Source organism: Periplaneta americana, chromosome 1, assembly GCF_040183065.1.
Source record: "Periplaneta americana isolate PAMFEO1 chromosome 1, P.americana_PAMFEO1_priV1, whole genome shotgun sequence".
In the NCBI taxonomy this organism is placed as follows: domain Eukaryota; kingdom Metazoa; phylum Arthropoda; class Insecta; order Blattodea; family Blattidae; genus Periplaneta; species Periplaneta americana.
Genome location: NC_091117.1, coordinates 167,320,144 through 167,342,923, shown reverse-complemented (window position 1 = coordinate 167,342,923; position 22,780 = coordinate 167,320,144). Strand labels below are relative to the sequence as shown.

Genomic DNA, 22,780 nt, shown 5'->3' with positions numbered 1-22,780 from the left:
TTTTTCAAAAGTAATGCATAATGTGTTTTATAATTAGATGGAAGGTTTTTTAAGGAAAATGCTCAGACAAGTCAGACAAATTGTATACAAGGGTCTATGTTGTACAGTTGGATCACATGGCTGATATATTAGTGTTCTGGTACCAAATTCAGTTCTATTGAAACCACTGTAATTTAAAATAGACCCTTGTGGCCCATGCTTCATATATGTACATGATTTTTTTCTTTTAAATACTAGCATAATAGTGAGTTAATTGCAATAACTTCTGTACATAATATGTTAATGTTATGTTTTATTTAACGACGCTCACAACTGCAAAGGTTATATCAGCGTCGCTGGATGTGCCGGAATTTTGTCCCGCAGGAGTTCTTTTACATGCCAGTAAATCTACTGACATGAGCCTGTCGCATTTAAGCACACTTAAATGTCGAACCCGCAACCTCAGGCATAGAAGGCCAGCACTATACCAACTCGCCAACCAGGTCGACTATATATATATATAATATGTTTTGGTAAAATTTAAAATGATAAAATTACGAGTAATATTTCATACCAATTTTTTATTCTCTGTACAGTAAAATCCCTCGTGATTGACACCCAAATAACTTACAATACCAAAACAACGGCACTTTTGGCTGGGCCAAAAAAAAAGTTTAAAGCTGCCACATTGCCACAGTCTGGGCCATCAGTTCTGCCACATTAGGAAGTTCGCACAAACTTTCGTTGTCAGTGAATATCCGAACCTAACATTAGTGTATTATTTGTGTTGTGTGATTTGTTTTAATAAGGAAAATCCACATAGTTTCTATGTTTATTCAGTTATGAGCAAGTTATAGAGAAATAAGCTTCACATGGTTGCAGTTTCAACATTTGGCACCATGAAATATAAACTTTTGTTTGTATCCGGCAAAACCTCGTATCCAGAATTAGCCTGGTCCCTTTGGTGCCGGTTAAAAGGGATTCTAATGTATATTATTTTAGTAGGCCTATATCACACTGAGTAATCCAGTTGACTATTAAGTGTCACTAAGCACTGGCACTGATGGTAGTGAACCAGGACATGTTTAACCTGTACATGTACATACCAATAGCTTTTAGTCGAGCACATGCATTCATGACATGACTGTTTTTAGCTTTGTACATTCTGAATAAAGCAAGAATACTGAATTTAAGTACTCCATTCCACGAACAGTTTTCATGTATGATTTGTGTGTGTTAACGATTTGAAAAAGTTCTATTTCCCAGAGTTAAGGTTTCACAACATTCCTTGGTACACAACTTGGTGAATAAATTGTAGGACACAGGAAAAAAAAAAAAAAGAAACTCGTAAACTACAGAAAAGAATACCAATTAAGGAGATTGTGGGTGACATTGGTTTTCGACTGGAAAATTTCCCTACCAAATCACTTGGGCGCATCTCACAACAAATTAGTGTTTCGTATGGTTCCGTGCAAAGGGCTACAAAATGATCAAAGTTAAAACCATACAAAATTACTGTGATGCAGTCACTACGGCCTGGTGATCCTGAATGGGTTCTAAATAATGTGCATGACGGAGATGTAGATCCCAACCATTTCTCAAATTTCTCTACAGCAAGTGATGCTTACTTTCATCAGCAGGTGTCAAAAATGCCTGGAACAAGAGGGTCGACAATTTCAGCATCTTCTTGCTTAGCTGGGTACATACATAATCTTAGAATGTATATAGTTAATAATTGATTACGAAATCAGTTGTTGCATCTCAATAGTGAGAATGAGAAGCTTGCTCTGCCAGCATGTACTGCTTGCCTGTCAATAGGCCAAGTATGCTGTACCATATGGCAGCAGGACCGTATCTGTGAGTGTTTGTGCATTTGCATGAGTTTCTTAAGTAGTTAATGTCACATTAATTTGATTAGATCTTTTTTTACGATTTAAAAAGTTTGTCTTCAGACGGATTCAACTTAAGAAAAAGTTTTGTATGTAATTATTATTCTCAACTAACACTTAGAAACATACATCTACATTGTTTTGTCCACCACTTCCTGTGTACAGAATGCCTAAAGCCATTTTATTTTAGTTCAGGAGAAGAAATGCGTACTGCTAACAAAATATTGAAAATTATTTTGTGCACTACAAAATTTTCTCTATATTTCGCATAATAAAGTAAAAATAAAAGTATCAGTCTAAACAAATTAGGTAAAACAAGTGCAGCATATATACTTTTATAAAAAGCATTGTATTTAAGAACAGTAAAATCTGAATTGATTAGGATTTGAAGAATGCTTGGAAGTACATCTACATATAAACTGCATGTACGTATGTTACTATTCTACATCATTAACATTTTTTCATACATGCATAAAATTATTTTTTCAAACTATCATAACACTGTAACTGAAATAAATGACCAGCATTATGCACTAGCATAACAGTGCTCCTTTAGATGTAACAATAATAATGAATCCTGGGTGTATATAAAAAAGATGCATCACTAATTTTAAGTTGCAGCACATTACCAATTTTACTTATTTTTTTTAGTGGGTTTTTTATAACGCTGTATTAACAATTCCGGTTATTTAGTGCCTGAATGAAATGAAGGTGATAATGCAGGTGAAGTGAGTTCGGGGTACAGCACCGATAGTTACCCAGCATTTGCTCGTATTGGACTGAGGAAGAATCCTGGAAAAAACTTCGACCGGATAACTTGCACCAACAGGGATTCGAACCCGGGTCACCTGGTTTCACGGTAGATGTGCTAACCAATACTCCACAGGTGTGGACATTTTATTTTCCCTATTAATCATATGGAAAATACAGTATATTTCAATATATGTAGATTCAAGTTGAGAGTGAACTTTTTTTTATTATTTGTTGTATTGCTCAAATTTAATATAAACTCAACCATGAAAAATAACACTATGAATGAGTGAAGTTTACATACGTAAATTCAACATTATTACAAATATTTGAATTTAAGTACGATATTTTGTTTACTTTATAAGACTGAACTACAAAAATATAACAAACGAACTACAGCTAAGAGCTGTACAATTGTTTATACAAAATTAGAATTGAATTTTGGAAGAATGTACGTAACAGTATGTAAGAAAGTATTAATGATTAGATAATTTTTTTTTAACAAACCTTAGGAATCGAAAGTATGACCGAAAAGTCGCATTAATTATAAAAATACGCAAACTGTATTCCTTACTGTTCATTTTTTAAATTATCTACTTCCATTTAACAAACCTTATAATTGGAAAGTATGAGCAAAAAGTTGCATTAATTATAGAAATACGTAAATTTTATTCCTTACTGTTCAGTTTTTCAAGTATTTTCTTCCATCTCACAAACAAACACATTAAACGTAAATGAATTTTCATCTTACAATTTACTTTAAAATAATAACCTTATCTTGTAAAGATATGCAAACATCCGCATTATTACAAATGAACTTCGTTCCAGCAAACCAATATTAAAAATAAGCAGAATTTATTATAATAAAACTAATGTAAAATAACTTCTGTTTCTCAAACAAAATAGTGAGTCACCTTTCTTCAAGCGAACATCCTGGCAATCTGGTGATAGAACAGCCTGATATATGGAAGTGTCTTCCTCATCCTCTTCTTCACTACGACCTGTAACAAAATTCATTAGATCATTATACTTTACCTCGCAAAATCCAACCACCACCCTTCAATGCAAGAAAATTCGATGAATTGTAATATAAGTAACTATACACTGTCTCTCATGACTCATAATGTCGTGAAGCTAGTTATAAAGTTAATGAGTGGAAATAGTGTCAAGTTGGCCTACCTGGAAAAAAGGCACAGCATCAATCAGAAACAAAAATAATTAAACATTTATGTCTCGTGACCAGAATATAGTACTAAATGGAAATATAAAAATTAGAAATTTATACTTTGAAGAAGTGGAAAAATTCAAACATCTTAGAGCAACAATAATAAATATAAATGACACTCGAGAGGAAATTAAACGCAGAATAAATATAGGAAATGCTTGCTATTAATTGGTTGAGAAGCTTTCGTCATCCAGTCTGCTTTAAAAGACACTGAAAGTTATAATTTATAAAATAGTTATATTACCGTTTGTTCTGTATGGTTGTGAAATTTGGACTATCACTTCGAGATAAGAACAAAGGTTAAGAGTGTTTGAGAATAAGGTGTTTAGGAAAATATTTGGGGCTAAGAGGGATGAAGTTGCAGAACAATGGAGAAAGTTACACAATGCAGAACTGCGTGCATTGTATCCTTCACCTAACATAACTGGGAACATTAAATCCAGACGTTTGAGATGGGCAGGGCAAGTAGCACGTATGGGTGAATCCAGAAATGCATATAGAACGTTAGTTGGGAGATCTGAGAGAAAAAGAGCTTTGGGGAGGCTGAAACGTGATAGGGACCAATGGCAGACTTATGTGATGTTGGCAATGAACCTCTGGGTTCTCTAAAAGCCATCTGTAGGATGACTCAGTTCTATACTACATAACAGACGTATTTAAGGAAAACACGTAGGAGAAACACGAGATGTTATTTTCTCCTTATGGGCTATTAAGCCATTCTTTCTGAAGAAAAAATTCCATTCTCTTGTTTTATAAACTGTCATGCTTTGTTCTGAAGCGACACTGGAGAAGAAATGATTTCATACAGCCATCAGATAATGTTTCAAAACAAAGTGCGCACTCAGAATAGGCTTACTTTCCTCACCCATACAAGTCAATTCAAATGATAAATATGCAAGATCATGCTTGAATATGACAACCTCACTTCTTTTCTACTCACTGTCGCTATCACTTGTAAGAAACTGTGCACCTTGTCACTAGAACTGTCTAGGCCTGGCTTTTTAATAGAAGTACGTAACAACCATTTACCCATTACAGAACATAAATTTGGTATTTAACCACTTGTTGTACTGAGGAACAACAGAAAATTAATGGAGTGACTGAGAGAGGAAGTTGCTTAAATATTAAAAGAGAAGGATCAAAGAACTAGTAGAATTTTTCAAAATTTCATAGAATTGTCGGGTCTTATAGCTCACACAGCTGTCATAAAATGGCAGGCATATGAATGTTCCATAATAAAACTGTCCTGTCCTTTATGAATTTCGTGAGAATATGAGGGGAGAAGTTTTCTGAAAATTCCGTCTGCTTTAAGTAACATAACTTATTCTGAATATATGTTGTGACAGGCAAAAGGTCAATATAAATAACAGCAACACACAATTTCCTTTCAATCACAAAGTGAATTACATTTTATTGGCAAATGGCTCAATACTGACAGAGGGAGGGAGGGAGGGAGGGGGGGGGGGAGGGAGGGAGGGAGAGAGAGAGAGAGAGAGAGAGAGCAGCCACTGGAATTTATAAAGAACTTTCATGTACGAGTATATCAGACAGAAAATTAATATTAAAGTGAAACTAACCTGTAGTTCCTGAGTCCCTTTCTAAGGGCATAGCCAAGCCATGTGCCTCCAAACATTCTTTCAGTTGTTTTGGACTGCTTGGGAAATCCACTGAAAATAAAAAACGGAAAACCATCAGAAACTGATACCATTTCTTTATTATGACAGAAAAACTTACTGATATCATAAACTGAAGATTTAAAAAAAATAATAGTAATGGTCACCAATTATCATAAATGTATTCTGCTTCTAGGTGGTTTATATAAGATAAATTTTTGTGTGTAATATACTAATGTTTGTGGAAATTGCAATGCCAAGAAGGATACATGTGACTGAAATGAAATTGATACCACACATTAGGTACATGACAATGATTAAAATTACAGAACTGTATTTGATCTGTGACCGTGAGATTTCAGTATGGTGTGAAGCCTCCATGCGCTGCAATCAGAGCCTCTAAGCATCGTAGCATGGAATCAAAGGGGGCCTAGATATATTCCTGGAGAATCTCCCTCCACGTACTTTGTACACGAGTCCATAAAGCGTCAAGAGTGGGGGGGGCTGGAGGTCCATGACGAACAAGTTGCCAACCAACCATATTCCAGACATGTTCAATGGGCGACATGTCTGGTGAATGCACAGGCCAGGGAAGCAGTGATACCAGTCATTCTTTGAAGAAGGCTTGCACAATCCTCACCACATGTGACCTGGCAATGTCCTGCTGAAATATGGCATATGGAGTTGCCTGGAGGGGCAGTACCTCGGGCTCTAAGATCTGCCTAATGTAGTGCTTGCTGTTCAGACTGCCCTGAATATGTAGGAGGCAAGATAGCGTAATGTATTCAATGGCACCCCAAACATCACATTAGGCGTTTGTCCACTATGCTCCTCAACAATGCAGGCTCTCAGATAGCGTTCATCACGGTAACATCTAACACATATGCGGCCAGCATTGTAGGACAAGTTGAAGCAGGACTCATTCAAAAACACTACATTTTGCCACTCAGCACGCCAGTGATGGCATTCACGTGCCTATTAGAGTCTGAGGCGTTGGTGGTTTCTGGACAATGGAAGTTGACGCAACGGCATGCAAGCCACCAGTCCAGCCCTCAAAAGACAGTGATGGACTGTTGACGCAGACAGGTCCACACCCATGGCAGTACTCCAACATCGACTGAACACTGTGGAGGTGGTGGTAGTAGTAGTAGTAGTAGTAGTAGTAGTAGTAGTACCACACCCATGGCAGTACTCCAACATCGACTGAACACTGTGGTAGCAGCAGCAGCAGCAGGAGGAGTAGTAGTAGTAGTAGTACTAGTAGTAGTAGTAGTACTAGTAGTAGTAGTAGTAGTACTAGTAGTAGTAGTAGTAGTAGTAGTAGTGGTGGTGGTGGTGATGGTGGTGGTGGTAGTGGTGGTGGTGGTAGTGGTAGTGGTAGTGGTAGTAGTAGTAGTAGTAGTAGTAGTAGTAGCAGCAGCAGCAGCATGCCCTATATGAGCCGAAATGTCTCGGTATGACAAACCTGCTTCCCGGAGATCAACCATTCTGCCCCGTTCGAACTCATGTGCTGATATTGCGCCCTTCCACATCGACGAGGCATACCTGCACTGGCTTTCACATTTCCACTTCGTTTGGAATCTGTGCACTGACTGAGCAAGGCATAACACCGACCTTGCTGGTGACAAAAGAGACATCACAGCTGGGCCTATGTGTACGCCATCTCTCTGGAAACGTAATTAATTATTGGTGGTACACTGTTCTACACATCTGAGTTTGGACTCGTTTGGGCCATTCTTTCTGGGTGTTGCACTTTTCACAAACAGTAGTGTATGTATTTATAAAAAATATATTAGCTACAGTTTTATACAAAACACATCGCACAGTTTTAGAAGTTAATTTTTTTTAATATAAATAGATTTTTTGGATGTTACATCCTCACGTCGTTATCTTGCGATCTGTCTTAAACTCATTTGAATTTTTGGCTAAACTAGCACTGAGGTAGTTCCCTTCTTACTCCACTTATACGCCTTGCATATACGAATCTGTGACAGGTTAGGTTTGGTTAGTTTAAGCTTTTGTTATGTCTTGCATATACTATCAACTGTATCTCCATAAAAAAAATCCATTATAAAGTCAACGATTTTTTACTTTCGAAATCACTAGAACTATCTCAGCACTAGTTTCACCGAATTTTCATCATTATTGCTCTGAAGATTTTCATTTTTTTCACTCTAACATATGTCGATCTGTTAGTTCTTCTTATGCTGCTGTTAATCCTGTTTTGTGCCTTTAAAGCTTAAACAGCATACAGAAGTCATCACAACAATATCAAGAAGACAAATCACTTTCCAAATTTGAGCCATAAATCTACATTCACCCCAGAAAAACTACAGTTCTTAACAAGTGAAGACATACTTTACATATAAATTAAGCAAACACTCTTCATACTGCTATAGAGATTAACATACCATATTCCTCTTGATAGGTATCAAGTGTGGGCAATTCCAAATCAAAACCCTCCAGGCTCAAAGCGGAGTCTAACCTATCTCTAGTTGGGTTATCTGTGGTAGTGGTGGTGATAGCAGTATTAGTTGTAGTGGCTGACACAACTGCTGATGCATTGTCTAATGATGTCAGCCGTTCCGGTGCAGATTCTTTTGGAGCAGGATTGTCTACTGTTTCACTGGGGCTCTGTTACGAATCACATACAAATATTTATTAAATTACAGTTATGTCCACTTTACTTTACTTGATAACTTTTAACATTTGAATAACTGATATAGGATCGAATAGGGAAAGTAGGCTTATTTACAATACATTTGTAAGAATGCAAAAGTGGCACAAGCGGGATTTCTTTCTGGGAGTGGAAGGAGGGCGGTTCATTCAGATTTTTGTGCCTTGTCATAAAATTATGTATTAATTATATAGATTTTTAGTGGGCTTGAGCCCCAACACCAACATCTTAAACTTTTTACTATAGTAAAATGACATAGTGTCCCTTTTGTTTCCACTCATGTCATTTTATTAACAGAGTTTATAAAGCAGAATATTACTCCTTAAAAAAACATCATAAAATTAACATTCTCCTTTCGTAAAGACTATTATTTTAATGCACATATCATTCGAAAACATTACACAAAACAATATTAAAAGCTTTTAGAAATATAGGCCTACTGTACATGAAATTGGAGCAAATTATTAAAAAAAAAAAAAAAAAAAACCAGAGTATTACATTGAAATAACACGGGTTATATATCGTCACATCCTATCTTATTAACCACTGGCTATGACTCTGACATAACACATGAAAACAATGTTTACTGATCATAAAGCAATAACTGAGTATAAAACAGAGGAATACCAGGAATATCAGAATGAAGTAATCATAAGTTTTTAAGGGTTATTTACCTGTGATGAAGATGATTGAACTAATATGATTCTTCCTTTCTCCCCCTCCCTTTTTTCATCTCTGGGAAGGGAGGGGGATCCTAAACTCCACCCCATTAGTACACTACTAAAATGCAGTACGAGACATCTTATTCTATATTCTGTAATTGCAATCCACTTTATATCCTTATGTAATATTACTTCTAAGGTATTTGTTTACTTCAGCGGCACCAACTGTGACCAGATGTGTTATCCTGTCATCTAATCCACTCTAACCTTGTCACATCCCTCAGCCTCATGTCATTTACCTATCTCCTCATCTAACCTGCTAACATCATATGTCTCAGCCTTTTGTCACATAGCTATCCCCACACCTAACCTAACCTTTAACTCGCAATATTTACGGAAATACATGCTGCTAGATTGGAGAATGGATAATGTCACAAGACTGACGTCATCGGTTAGTGTGATTACTTTTTGTGTTCGCGGGGGACTATATAGGTGGCTGTGAATTCTGGTGGTTAGGTTGGTACATGTGTAATTTTTATTGTCAATTGGTATTATTATACGTAATTTAAATGATACAGCACTATTATGAAGTGTGTCGATGGTAGGCCTAAGTCATCATGTTATTTCTTGCATGTGAAATTACTTTATTTATTTATTGTCTATTTAGTTAGTTATGGATTCCATTGCTAGTTTGAGTGGACATAAGCAAAGGAATGAACATTAGAAAAAAAAATGTTATGTTTTATTTAACGACACTCGCAACTGCCGAGGTTATATCAGCATTGCCGGTGTGCCAGAATTTTGTCCCGCAGGAGTTCTTTTACATGCCAGTAAATCTACAGACATAAGCCTGTCGCATTTAAGCACACTTAAATGCCATCGACCTGGCCCGGGATTGAACCCACAACCTCGAGCATAGAAGGCCAGCGCTATACCAACTGAGCCAACCAGGCTGACTGAACATTGGATTTCTGATTCCAATTCTGAATCTTCTTATGACGAACATGGATGTGCCTAGTATTTTTCTTGGTATTTATGTATGTTGAGCATGTATGTGGATATATTCATTGTTTCTTTTTATTTGTATTTAATTTCGGTTTAAATTTGTACAAGGACTATGGTTATAAATTAGATGGGTTAAATGAGGGGATGGCTAAGTGAAATGAGGCCGAAGTATGTGACAAGTTTAGTGGGTTAGTTGAGGATATCTAAGCGACATGAAGCTGAATATTCTAAATTCAATGAGTTAAGTACGTTTTTCTCCCAAGTATAGTGTAGGGAGATGCCGAAATTTCGCATATGGGATTGTGTTGATGATATTCTAGTTTCAGTAAGAGCTATTTTGTGAATAGAGGATGAGGATCTGAGTGCAAACACCAGAGATATTGCACATGTGTTGGAGTGTCAAATTGGACAGTTCATAGGACCTTGCGGGTGCAGTTACTTTGTCCGTACCATTTCCAACGTGTCCAGTATCTTGGCTTAAACGATTATCAACCAAGAGTTGCGTTTTGTCAGTGTGAACTTAATCTTCAGTTTATGTCAAAGGTATTAGTTACTGATGAGTCATATTTTATACTGAAGTTATTGTTAACTTTCATAACAATCACACTTGGGCGGACGAAAATCCGCATACTGTGAAACAATGCCACTTTCAACATAAATTCTCGCTTAATGTCTGAGCTGGAATTATAGGAAACAAATTAATGAGACCATTCATATTACCTCCACAGTTGATGGGAACCCGGTACAGGCACTTTTTGCAAAACATCTTGTCTGACCTTTTGAATGACGTGCCTCTTCAAAAAAGAAATGATAGGGCGCTCATAAGTGTGCAAGTTCGTAGGCATTTGAACCATATGTTTCATCTCTGGTGGACAGGTCAATTTGGAGCAATAAACTGGCCAGCATGATCACCCGACCTTGATCCGTTAGATTTTTATTTATGGGGCCATATGAAGGAGATAATGTATCATGAAATCACTGATCTTCAACTTTTTCAGACATGTGTATTTGCTACAGCGGGAGAGATTCAGCAGAATGAAGAACTCCTGACAACAGTGGTGAGCGAGAATTGGTTTAAAAAGATGTGCCAATGATTGACAGTTTCAACATCTACTGTAAACCTGCAAGAATCAGTCTAATGCCTAAACTCATAAAGTACCTCTGTATTTGAAACAGATGTAATTGCATTTAACACAAAATGCGCACGATCTTAGTACATCTGTAATTTTGTTACTTTGTTTCTTAATGAATACAAGAACTCCATCACGTTCACAATGTCACTTGTTCAGTCATTCAACTCGATTCTAAACAGACATTCATTCCTACTTCGTTGTGTTTGACTTCAATGCAGTGCCCCAGTGGTAGGTACCATCTGTAAACATGACCGCAAATGTACAATGTTGTCAGATTGCAGGACGGTTAGATTAATAAACATTGTATTTGTGCATTAATTGTTGAATATAGCCAAAAGTTTATAATTTTTAATTCGCTGTACAGTAATCTGTCATATGAAATTTGTGCATACTCTGTATGCCTATCTGAGATATCTAACAGACTGAGATATAAATATGGGAGATGTTTATTAAGTGTAATTGTGGAAATGAAATGTATTAAACGAGATATATTATTTACGTAATTTGTGTCATGTGTAAATTTCTAAAGTTATTTCACCTCTCAATTTCATTTGACGAGTTAAACGCAATGTAGGCTAACTCAGATATAGGCTATATGTGGTGTATAGCAAGATCGAAGATTCAATGTTAATTTTGCATTTAATTGTAGGCTTATTTAAAAACTGGGTCAACATCGCACATTGGAAAGAAGAACCAAATGCAAATCGGTTCTTCTTATAGAGAGTCAGAACTTTCTCCGCAGTGGCAGACACACTTAACTCCTGGTGTAGGTTGGTATTTCTCCCTTGCCTTAGGGGGTAGCCACGCACACAATACCGGCTCGCCTCGCCAAGGTTATACACAAACCCTACAGCCAGCAAGTGCATTCATTTCGTAAAATGTTTTCATTTGAAGAATGAGCTTTTTTAGTGGAATAAATGCTTCGAGAAGGTGACAAATACACTAAAAAAGTGAAACAGAAATTTAGAGAACGTTTCCCAAGCTCTTATTTACCTCATCGAGATACAGTGCGCGATCTGGCAAATAAATTTCGCCAGATAGGCCCCATTGTGTGGTAAACCCACAGTTTTAACAGAAGAAAAACTGTTATAGTTTTCTAATCAAATGATAAAAAGCCTTAACAAATCGGTTAGAAAATTGCCACAGCAAACTGACATATCTTATTCCAGTGCGTGTAGAACATTAAAGAATGAACTAGGATTACAGTCGTACAAGGTATCGGTCGTGCATGAACTTTTCTTTCAGGTTACGTAAATTCCCAGAACACACGGATCTGATCCTGCGAAAATCATTATGCAATACATGAAACATCATTGTACTCCCAGAAATTTGGAGTATGGTGTGCCATATCATGAGCATGCATTAGGCCTATAGGACAAGTTTTTAAAGACAAAGTAAACTCTGAAGTTTATTGCTCAGACATATTGTTTCCTTTTACTGGACATTTTAAATGTCTGTTTCTTTCAACAAGACAGTGTCACAGCTCATACACATAACAGATCTCTGCAATTAATTGTGAGAAGAGGTTTTCGACGGAATAATAATTTCACAAGAATTGTGGCCGCTGAGATCCCCCAACTGACGCCTCCTGATTATTTCTTTTGGGGAGCAGCTAAACCTAAAGTGTACCAGTCCAATCCTATTACGATCGATGAATTAAAATATGTAATAACAAACTTTTTCAATTCAGTGACGAAGGAAACTTTGAACAAGGATTTTGAAAATAAGGTGAAACGGGTAGGCCTATGTCTCCAAGAAAATGGACGACATTTTCAACATCTTCTGTAGATAGGTAAGTGTTTTGGAATTTCAATATTATTGCCATATTTAGTATTTGTCGCTTCATAATGATTTTATATTCATTCTCCCTACCTAGCGCGCTCTCGTTTATTCCACTAGCGTAGCCAGTGGTACCACTCCATTCTGCGGATCTAGCGCGCTCTCGCTTATTCCACTAGTGCGGAGAAAGTTCTGACTCACTCTGTATATATATGCCTCTAGCAGTTTAATTGACATGGTACAGTAATATTCTACAAATGCGTCGAAACAAGTGTAATATTTATTTACAATTGCATTACCAAGGAATATAGGATGTAATTACATATATGGCTTCTAGTCAAGTCATACGTACCGTAAAGAAGCAACTTGAGCAAGAATGCCAATTTAGCACCAGAATAAAGATAGAAAGTTGCTGTGAAAGTGGTAACTGCTAAGAAGTGTAATATTTAACTTAGCTATTCACTCAACTAATCTTGTCACATAGCCTACATTGGCCTCATGTCACTTATCTATCCCCTCATTTATGCCATCTAACCCATAACGAAACGCAAATCAAATGTCAGTCTTGTGTGTGGTATGGGGAGATGTCGAAGACTGACAGGCAAAAGTAGCACTGAGTTACTTCCTCGTACTTCGCTTATTCACCTTCAAGTGTTTAGAGCTCCCTTCTCAGTCATACCAATATAACTTTAGTGACATTACGAAAGTTATATACTAGTGTACTCGCATGCTATGCCATGCATGAATCTGTGACAGCTTAGGTTAGATTAGTTTAGGCTCTCATTATGCCATGCATATGCACTGGGCAAATGCTGATGATTTCTGGTATAGTGATGTCAGTAATAATAGCTTGAAAATGCCAAGGATTTATAGTATGGAGTAGTGGAAATTGGATGTAATCATACCACCATGCCCCAAATATCTACTTTACTTATATACCAAATTCGTCGTGCATGAATGAAAAAGATAGTCATATTTCCTGAATGTGACGGAGTTTTCAGTGTCGCCAACACCTCTCACATAATACTACACATCTAATCTAACCTAACCTCTCACATACACTTAACCTAACCTCTCATATAATATTACACACCTAACCTGTCACATAATACTACACATCTGTAGTAACATTCCTCATTTAGTATAATTTCGTTTGCAAATGTTGCTCTCCTTGGTGTGTGTCATGTCGGGAGCCATCTAGTGAAAGAAGAGAAACATGATGGCGGGCAACTTTTGTCTCCATTCTTCATGATTACATTTACTTAGTTTGTTGTTAAGTGTGTGTTTTGTCCATTAATCAATATGTTAATGCAGTGATAATTCCATATACAGTGACACTGTTTTGTTTAGTTGCGTGGTTTTCATTTTCCCATTGACCACCCGCCACTAAGTGCTTATCTGCGGCCAAGTGGCTACCCAGTCTGCCAGCACTGAAACATTTAGTATCGGAATTTGTACTTACCCAGCTCAAAGTAGATGTTGAAAATGTCCCCCACCAACTGCTACACACTGCTGATATCTTCTTATGAAATTGTTAATTACTTTAAGAAGTTCTGCTTCCCTGATTGACTCGATTTCAGCTCTTAAACGCATTTATTGTATGCGAGTTTTTCGCATAAACCTTATTTTTAAGTGCCCCCCCCCCCCACCATAGATAGAAATTGCATAGTGTTAAATCTGGACTTCGTTGGCCCCACAAAATTTTACTGATAATTCTTCTTCCGAAAATTCGACGCAATTCTCTCATTGATTCTTCGGCACTATGAGCAGTGGCGGAGTCTTGTTGGAACCATACTGAGGAACGTTCTCCGTAAGTCAGGTCATCTAAAAATGGGTCGAGGATCTCATTCACATAACGTTCGCTGGTGATTGTGCCCTGAGTAAAAATAGATTCAATAATTCTGTGTCCCTTCACTGCACACCACACGCCTATTTTTTCACTGTACAAAGATGTTTCGGGTACAAGACTGGGTTTCTCCTGACTGTAATACCGATGATTCTGTGAGGATATGTGTCCATTTAAATTAAAATAGGCCTCATCAGAAAAATAAATTAATGTATTAATGTCGGATCAATTCCCTCAGAATTTACTTTCTCTAAAATCCAATTACAAAAATGCAACCTCTTATTGAGATCTTGTTCATTTAACCTTTGAAATACCGGAGTTCTGTCTGGCTTTAATTTAAGTAATTTGTTTGACGAGTGGACTCGTAACTTACTTCTGTTTCCTGCATCAAACCGGGGGACCTCTTGGCCGCAGATAAGTTCCTAGCGGTGGGCGACGAGAAAATGAAAACACCGCGGCGTAACGAAACAGTGTAACTGTATACTACAGTGCAGTAAAATTTGAATGTATTGTAGATGTGATAAAAAGTATTGAAAATTGGTTTATAGCGGCACATTGGCAATGACAAAAGTGTGCAATATCCGTTCAGTGGCCGGTGGATACTCTACCTTGTCCCTGAAGATACTTATTTCACTTTCCAAATCACGAGAAATAACTCAACCCTAGTCTTAACGACTGGCCATTACCCAACATCACATTTTAAAACATGGAGAAAAAATATGAATTACACGAATGTATTATAAAGCTAATTTAAGTTACCTGATCACTAACAGGAGAGACTTGGTCAGAAACTTCACTAATATCCATTTTGTCGGATTCAGACGGTGTCTCATTCTGTGTCTCCCCGTTGTCGCTACTAAGAATATAAATATAATTTAAAGTATTAGAACAAATGTTCTATGGTTATGTTTGATTGGCATTTATTTATAATAACTTTGAAATTGAAAAGAACTATGCACCATCACTCCAATTGTAGATATTTATTTTCATTCCGTTACTTATATACAATAATGACAACGAATTCTTAGCATCGCAATCAATACATACCTCATCGACTATTCCTGCAATTAGGTTTCAAATTGTGATAAATACTAGGACAAAATGTCCAAAACCGTAAAACCATAAATTCAACGGTTATTCACATACAAACCACTCCGCAGCAGAAGTTTATGGATAATTTCACATCCGTTTACAGTACACGCACTACCATAGAGCAATGCACTACTTGACAATACCACACGGCACAGATCACTTCTCTACACAGATCACACAGAAGATTCCAGTGTTGCCAACCTTCGAAAGCCAGAAAACCGCACTGAAATGGAAAATAAACCATATTTCCTATAAAAAAAATCGTACAGTGCTAATTTCCACCAAAATTTTCTACATTATTGTAGGATATAAATGTAGTAATAGAAACAGCAATGTATAATATGTAAGTGACGCTTTTGGAAACATCATTTGGAAAATCTGCCTATAATTTTTATGCAACATTTCGCAATTAAATAATAATACAATTATTGCTTAATAGTGTGAATTTTAAATCAAGTTAACTCCCCAAAAGTTGTTATAAAGCAAAATTTATTCTCTGTCGTTGCAAACGCTGGCGATGATCGCCTGGGGCCTGTTTCATAAAGCTGGCGAGTCCTACAATCATGACAATTCTACAAATATGTCAGAATATTGTAGCATTTTGTTTTCTGACTTTTCTTACCTGCCTTGACAAATACAACAGCATTTCATAAACATGACAATGACAGGTAAAGTATGTCTAAACCTAAACCTACATGTAATCTGAACTTACGTAGATCTAGGTGTAAACGCGTAATGATAGAAAATTATTTGAGCTGCTCGGGTGAAGACAATGTTATTTGTCTATGACTAAAACTACATTTTGAAATAAAGTAGCTAAATGTTTGTAAAACTTATGCCCATGTAGACTGACATGTATTGCCAACATTTGAAACTCCAATATAAAACGTCTCGCAGCAAAAGACATATAGCTCTGAAAAGAGCATGTGACATAACATTTTCATGAATGTATGAAAAATGAAAATGTCACTTAACATTGTCTTCACCCGAGCAACTCATTTGTTCCTATTCACTTTATACTTTTATAAAAGTACCGTAAACCGGGTCTATTTTGGGATAGCGGGTATAACTTTGGGCAGTAGGTACTTTACTCAGTTTTGAATCTCCCTCCACTGCTATATTATTTACTTCCAAAAAATGGCGGCGAGACGGCAGAATCGTCATTGTATGCTGCTATCTTGTGTTCGTTTGTAAAACCTCTTCCTCCTATTCTCTTTGTTGTTTGCCATTATGACGCTATTCCACAGATATAGAGAGTTCTTTATATCTGTGGCCATGTGGTGATGAACATTATGTAACCACATTGACCATGAAACTAATCCGTTACACCTTTAGCTACGTAAACGTCGTAAACACTTGCAACATGCACTAAGTTGGCGCGAAAGACCTTTATTGGTGTAGTAACGTTTGTTTAGTCTGTGTAGTTGCGTGTTAAAATATCTTCAGTGTGTGACATGGAGCCGGAAGCGAAAAGTGATAATCCTGAACAGGAAACAAGCAATAAAGAAGAGGCTTTTACACATTTAGCCCAAGGGAAAAGACATTTATTGGTTAAAGATTACAATGAAGCCGTGACATCCCTTGCTTCTGCGTGTCAACTACTGTCACAGTTATACGGTGAAGCGGCAAATGAATGCGGAGAAGCATATTTCAATTACGGAATAGCATTATTAGAACTTGGGCGAACAGAAAATGGGGTTTTGGGGATCGAAGGAGAGGGCAATGAAAGTCAAGACAGTGACGATGGAGAAGATGAAGTTGAAGATGAGAAGGAAGAAAACACGACAAGTAGTGAAGAAAAACAAGTGGAAAACGGAAAGCATGATGAGGAACCGGAGAAGAAAGGTAGTGCAGATACAGATACAGAATCAAAAAAAGATGAAACAAATGGTACGAATAATGATGAAGCTGGTACAAATGATAAATCAAAAGAAGAGAGTGATGAAGATGATGTAAGTAATTTGCGCCTAGCATGGGAAATGCTGGAATTAGCCAAAATAATATTTCAAAGACAAGCTGAAGGCAGTAAGCAAATGAATTTGAAACTAGCAGAAGTTCATTTGAAACTAGGTGAAGTTGGTTTAGAATCTGAGACTTATACTCAGGCAATTGAAGACATTAAAATGTGTTTGCAAATTCAAACTGATCATTTGGACGAACATGACAGATGCATTGCTGAAACCCATTATCAGCTTGGAATGGCATATTCACTGGTTCATGATTTCGATGAAGCTATTGAACAACTGAACCAAGCACATCAGCTATTGGAAAAGAGAATTAAGTATCTCCAAGAAAGAGGCAAGCAGGGTGTGACCAGTGCTGAACAGAATGAGAATAATCCATTTTATACAATAGAGGGTGAAATTTCGGAAATTAATGCACTACTACCCGAAATAAAGGAGAAGATCAGTGATCTAGAAGATTTCAAGAAGGAAGCAAAGAAAGCATTACTTGCAAAATTTGATGTTGGAGAGACAGGAATAAAATCAGAAACTGGGCAGGGATCAAGTGCTGAATCTTCAGGAGCGTTTCCAGTATCATCTCGGCCAGATGTTGATTCCAAACCAGTTTCTAATATATCACACCTGGTGCGCAAGAAACGTAAGCTGGAACCAGATACGTCTGAAGAAAAATGTTCAAAACAACTATGTACTGAAGTGTCTAAGCGGGAATGAAGCAACGATCATAACAGTGCAAATTATTGAAATACTTGTAAGGTTCAAACTAATTAGTCTGAAACTAATACAGAGTTACACTGCAGAAAAATAACGTTCTTTGTGGAGCGCAATGTAGCATGGTATGATCGTGCTTCATAATGCTTCATTATAGCAACTCTCCTTGTGGAATATTTTTCTGCTTTGTGAGCAAAGATAAAATTTGGAAAAAATATTGCATGAATATGACAGTCATGTGTTAAGTTTCATTATTAAATTTCCAAGAAACATTTGGACTGTGCCGAAGTTTAATATTATTTTTAAAATAACTGAAAGACTGTAAAAGTGGTCTATTTAGTAAGATTTTAGTGCCCTATTTTAATGCAGTTACGTTGTAATAGAATAAGAATGAGAAGAAAACTTTGACAAAACTTTTTCCAAAACAGTTTCGTCCACTGTAAAAATCTCACTAAAGCTGTTAGGTATCGAATCCTGCTCTTTTCAGTGAGAAGTAAATCGTTAACTGAGCTGTTCTCGGGCTAATTCCATTAGTTAATTGTGTACATCTGGTAATTTTTCCAGTGTAAGACAACAGGGCAAGTTACTCTTTTCAGATTGTTAATATGCAGATACAAATAGATTTTGTATATTCAGATTTGAATTTATTTAACGCTGACTTAAAAGGTGCATTATCTCATAACCACTTTGCTTACTCTCTGACATTTAATTTGTGGGCGAAATTCAGCTAGGCTATAGATCTAGACTTCACATTAGAAGAAGTCGCAAATTTGTAAGGAGGACAAGGAGCAACAACACAGATAATATTGTTGCACTCCTGACAACTTTTCATGGAAAAGATCTATAGTGAAAATATATGTATATTTCATTGTTATTAATCAGTAATGGCAGTGCTGTCATGGAGGCCATACGGGGCCATACATCGTATGGGAACTTGTAATTTTTTTTAATTAATCGTATAGGGAAAAGAAAATTTGTTTGTATAGAGCCATACGACATATGGGTGCCTACGATGGGGCTACATGGTATATTCTTTAAATCAAGCTTGTTTTATAATTAAAATACAAAGCAAAACAATTTCTTTACTTCTTCTTTAATATTAAAACAATCATTAAATGACAATCTGAGAGATAAAGGAGAGTAAAATATATTTCAAGGGAGAAAACAAGGTGTGGGGCATATGGTAAAGAGAAAAATTACCATGACAGCACTGAGTGACGGTTACTTATGTTTAAAAACTTATTTTTACTTACAGGTTAAATACAACATTACTGAATTCCGTGCCAGCAGGTGACCACCAAATATCATGATGACTGGAATGAGTGGACATGTGTATGAAAAATGAACTTCAGTGAAAGCTTTGATATCTGTGTCGATGTTATAAAGCGTAATTAACGTACAGAATAAAAAAAGTGTTCATAACTTTTATTCCAAATGGAAGTATGTCTGTCTTTGTATCATTATAGAGTGTGTGGCATATTTAAAGTAATAAATGTGTGTCGTCGATAGTTGTCTCGAAATATCTTGAAATTTATGTAAATTGGTGCAGCCAACAGAATATCTTTCGTTGTTTTGGAATATTATGATTCAGTTGTCTCTAAATATCTTGAAACTTCGGTAAATTGATGCAGTCAACAAGTGGAATAATATGATTCCTATCCCCGACAATTACAATCAATTGTGCCAGAGTACATTATTAATAGGTACCCAACAATGATATATTGGACTATTTAAGTCTGAACAAATTACTGCTCTTGTAATACAAGAATTACCGTATTTCTGTGGTTAACATTACGTCTACCAGAGACTGAACAGATACTGTTATTGACATTTTTTAATGCTTAAGAAGTTGTCTTTTTTTTTTTTCTTCTAAACTTTTAAGAGAGATCAGTTTAAACTGAAAAGAAATAAAATATTTGATTGTATTTTTTTGTGAATAAAATAATTCAATTTTGGAAAGAATCGAATTCTTGCTAGTGTACCTTACCCAGTATTCCCAACAAACTAGTTCGGTTAATTAAAATGTGTCTCAGTGAAACGTGTAGCAGAGTCCGTATAGGCCAGTTTCTATCTGATGCTTTTCCAAATCACTGCGGACTAAAGCAAGGAGATGCACTATCACCTTTACTTTTTAACTTCGCTCTAGAATATGCCATTAGGAAAGTTCAGGATCACAGACAGTGTTTGAAGTTGAACGGGTTAAATCAGCTTCTTGTCTATGCGGATGACGTGAATATGTTAGGAGAAAATCCACAAACGATTAGGGAAAACACGGAAATTTTACTTGAAGCAAGTAAAGCGGTAGGTTTCGAAGTAAATCCCGAAAAGACAAAGTATATGATTGTCTCGTGACCAGAATATTGTACGAAATGGAAATATAAAAATTGGAGATTTACCCTTCGAAGAGGTGGAAAAATTCAAATATCTTGGAGCAACAGTAACAAATATAAATGACACTCAGGAGGAAATTAAATGCAGAATAAATATGGGAAATGCGTGTTATTATTCAGTTGAGAAGCTTTTGTCATCTAGTCTGCTGTCAAAAAATCTGAAAGAATTTATAAAACAGTTATATTACTGGTTGTTCTGTATGGTTGTGAAGCTTCGAATCTTACTTTGAGAGAGGAACAGAGATTAAGGGTGTTTGAGAATAAGGTTCTTAGGAAAATATTTGGGGCTAAGATGGATGAAGTTACAGAATTGAGAAAGTTACACAACGCAGAACTTTACAGATTGTATTCTTCACATGACATAATTAGGAACATAAAATCCAGACTTTGAGATGGGCAGGGCATGTAGCACATATGGGCGAATCCAGAAATGCATATAGAGTGTTAGTTGGGAGGCCAGAGGGGAAAAAGACCTTTAGGAAGGCCGAGACATAGATGGGAGAATAATATTAAAATGGACTTGAGGGAGGTGTGATATGATGATAGAGGGTGGATTAATCTTGCACAGGATAGGGAGCTATGGCGAGCTTATGTGAGGGCAGCAATGAACCTTCAGGTTCCTTAAAAGGCATTTGTAAGTAAGTACCTTTTCCAGTAGCCTTCATTTTAAGCTTTCAGTTCGAAAGGATGCAGAGAAATTGACTCAACGATTGCTAAAATAAAATACTTCATAAATTTCATGCTATAGGATTAACTAAATCTTGCAAATTTTTGTAAAGTTTCATTTACTAGGATTCAGAATCCTTAATAATATGTTTCAAATGGGAAGCGAATTACACAACAGCCAATGGACACTGATAGTGGAACCTTACCACTTCATGCATAGACAATGCCAACTGTTCTGTTTTTCTTTCGCTCTTTCTGATTGGACTTTGGTCGCAAGACTCTAAGGACAAACTGCTTGTCATTCTAAAAAGTGCAATAGTTTCCTTTATAAATGACTACTTTGATACAAAATCGTGTAATTAGCATACTGTCAGAATTGATTTTTTTATTTGTTCTTTCAGAATAGCCAGGTGGTTGTATCTTTGTATTGTTTTGAGATTAATTTAGATTTTCTTTGTAAATATGAACTGAATTGAAGTGATCCCTATGAAGTATTTTTTTTTTTTTAATTCATGATTGAGTCAATTCAAATGGAGTGGCCCACAATAGTAGCTTGACCATTTGTAAAAAGTTTATTTTTAGTAGTAAAAGTAGGTACAAATTAATTTATTTTTATTTACATTCATATGAAAAAAAAAAAGGCAGCCATTTTTGTAGTGTGACTTCCGACTTTTTTTTTTTTTTACAGTTGAGGTCTTCGTTTAGGATTACCATTAGAAGAAATTCTGTAGTAGAACATGAAATCTAAAATAAGAGGACATTTTAGAAATTGGCCTGCACAAAATTAAAGATTAAAAAATGGCTCATCTTAACTTTCGCATTACTTGCTGGATCAGTACTTAACACTGGAACCCATTCTGTTCAGAAGAGTCTTAAGAGATTAATTTCTATCTTTTAACAAGTATGAAACTGTTCACAGGAAATTATATTTCACCATGATGATATCTCAGACTGTTAAATTTGATTTTAAATTGTAGGCCTTTTCTTTGTAATGTGTTTGTGAAGATGTTATTGTATGGATTTTATTATTGCTATGTGTTGGTGTCAAGGAGAGTGATTAAAAAATTTAATTCACTGCTGTGAGTTAATAGTATATTATGAAACAAGTTCATATGTAATAATAGTATAACATAAGCATGTTTACTTTCTCTTTACTCGCTCTGGCCAAAGTATAGGCAGAGCCATTGCACGAGTCAAACCGCGTAGTTGGAAGATTCATAGGTGGTCATGCTAGTTATTGGAGCTGAATTGAGAGCGATCCTCGTATTTAGTGATTTAATTGTGAATATTTCAACCTGAAGCGTCAATTTTAGTGTTGATTGTAGTTTATTTTGTTATAGTGTTTAATTACTAAAATAATTGTTTAATAATTTTTTTAATTAAAATTATTATCCATTGGTGC

At 36.1% G+C, this 22,780-nt stretch overlaps 2 protein-coding genes across 8 annotated transcripts in view; one reads left to right on the top strand and one right to left on the bottom strand.

The window, feature by feature from the left end:
* Window positions 1–15,859, bottom strand: part of LOC138703609 (protein prune homolog 2) — a 65,039-nt gene extending 49,180 nt beyond the window's left edge. For 5 of the 6 annotated variants that reach the window (XR_011333221.1, XM_069831651.1, XM_069831667.1 and 2 more), the window contains exons 1-5: window positions 15,606–15,859; window positions 15,318–15,414; window positions 7,868–8,090; window positions 5,421–5,510; window positions 3,533–3,619 (exon numbers count right to left, since the gene is read on the bottom strand). Coding sequence is in view for 5 of the 6 variants with exons in the window: in XM_069831651.1 (XP_069687752.1) it covers window positions 3,533–3,619; window positions 5,421–5,510; window positions 7,868–8,090; window positions 15,318–15,414; window positions 15,606–15,610 (502 nt within the window). In the remaining variant the exon portion in view is untranslated. The remainder of the gene's footprint in view (window positions 1–3,532; window positions 3,620–5,420; window positions 5,511–7,867; window positions 8,091–15,317; window positions 15,415–15,605) is intronic. The other variant, XM_069831677.1, reaches the window with a different exon arrangement.
* A 1,105-nt stretch (window positions 15,860–16,964) lies between these two features.
* Window positions 16,965–20,187, top strand: Nasp (Nuclear autoantigenic sperm protein). 2 transcript variants are annotated; one of them, XM_069831632.1, is made up of 2 exons: window positions 16,965–18,251; window positions 19,578–20,187. In XM_069831632.1, the coding sequence occupies exons 1-2, from the start codon at window positions 17,105–17,107 to the stop codon at window positions 19,580–19,582; spliced, it is 1,152 nt and encodes a 383-aa protein (XP_069687733.1). In that variant the 5' UTR covers window positions 16,965–17,104; the 3' UTR covers window positions 19,583–20,187. The 2 variants fall into 2 exon arrangements, with proteins under 2 accessions (XP_069687733.1, XP_069687723.1); XM_069831622.1 differs by having other exon boundaries at window positions 16,965–18,362.
* The last annotated feature ends 2,593 nt before the right edge of the window (window positions 20,188–22,780 follow it).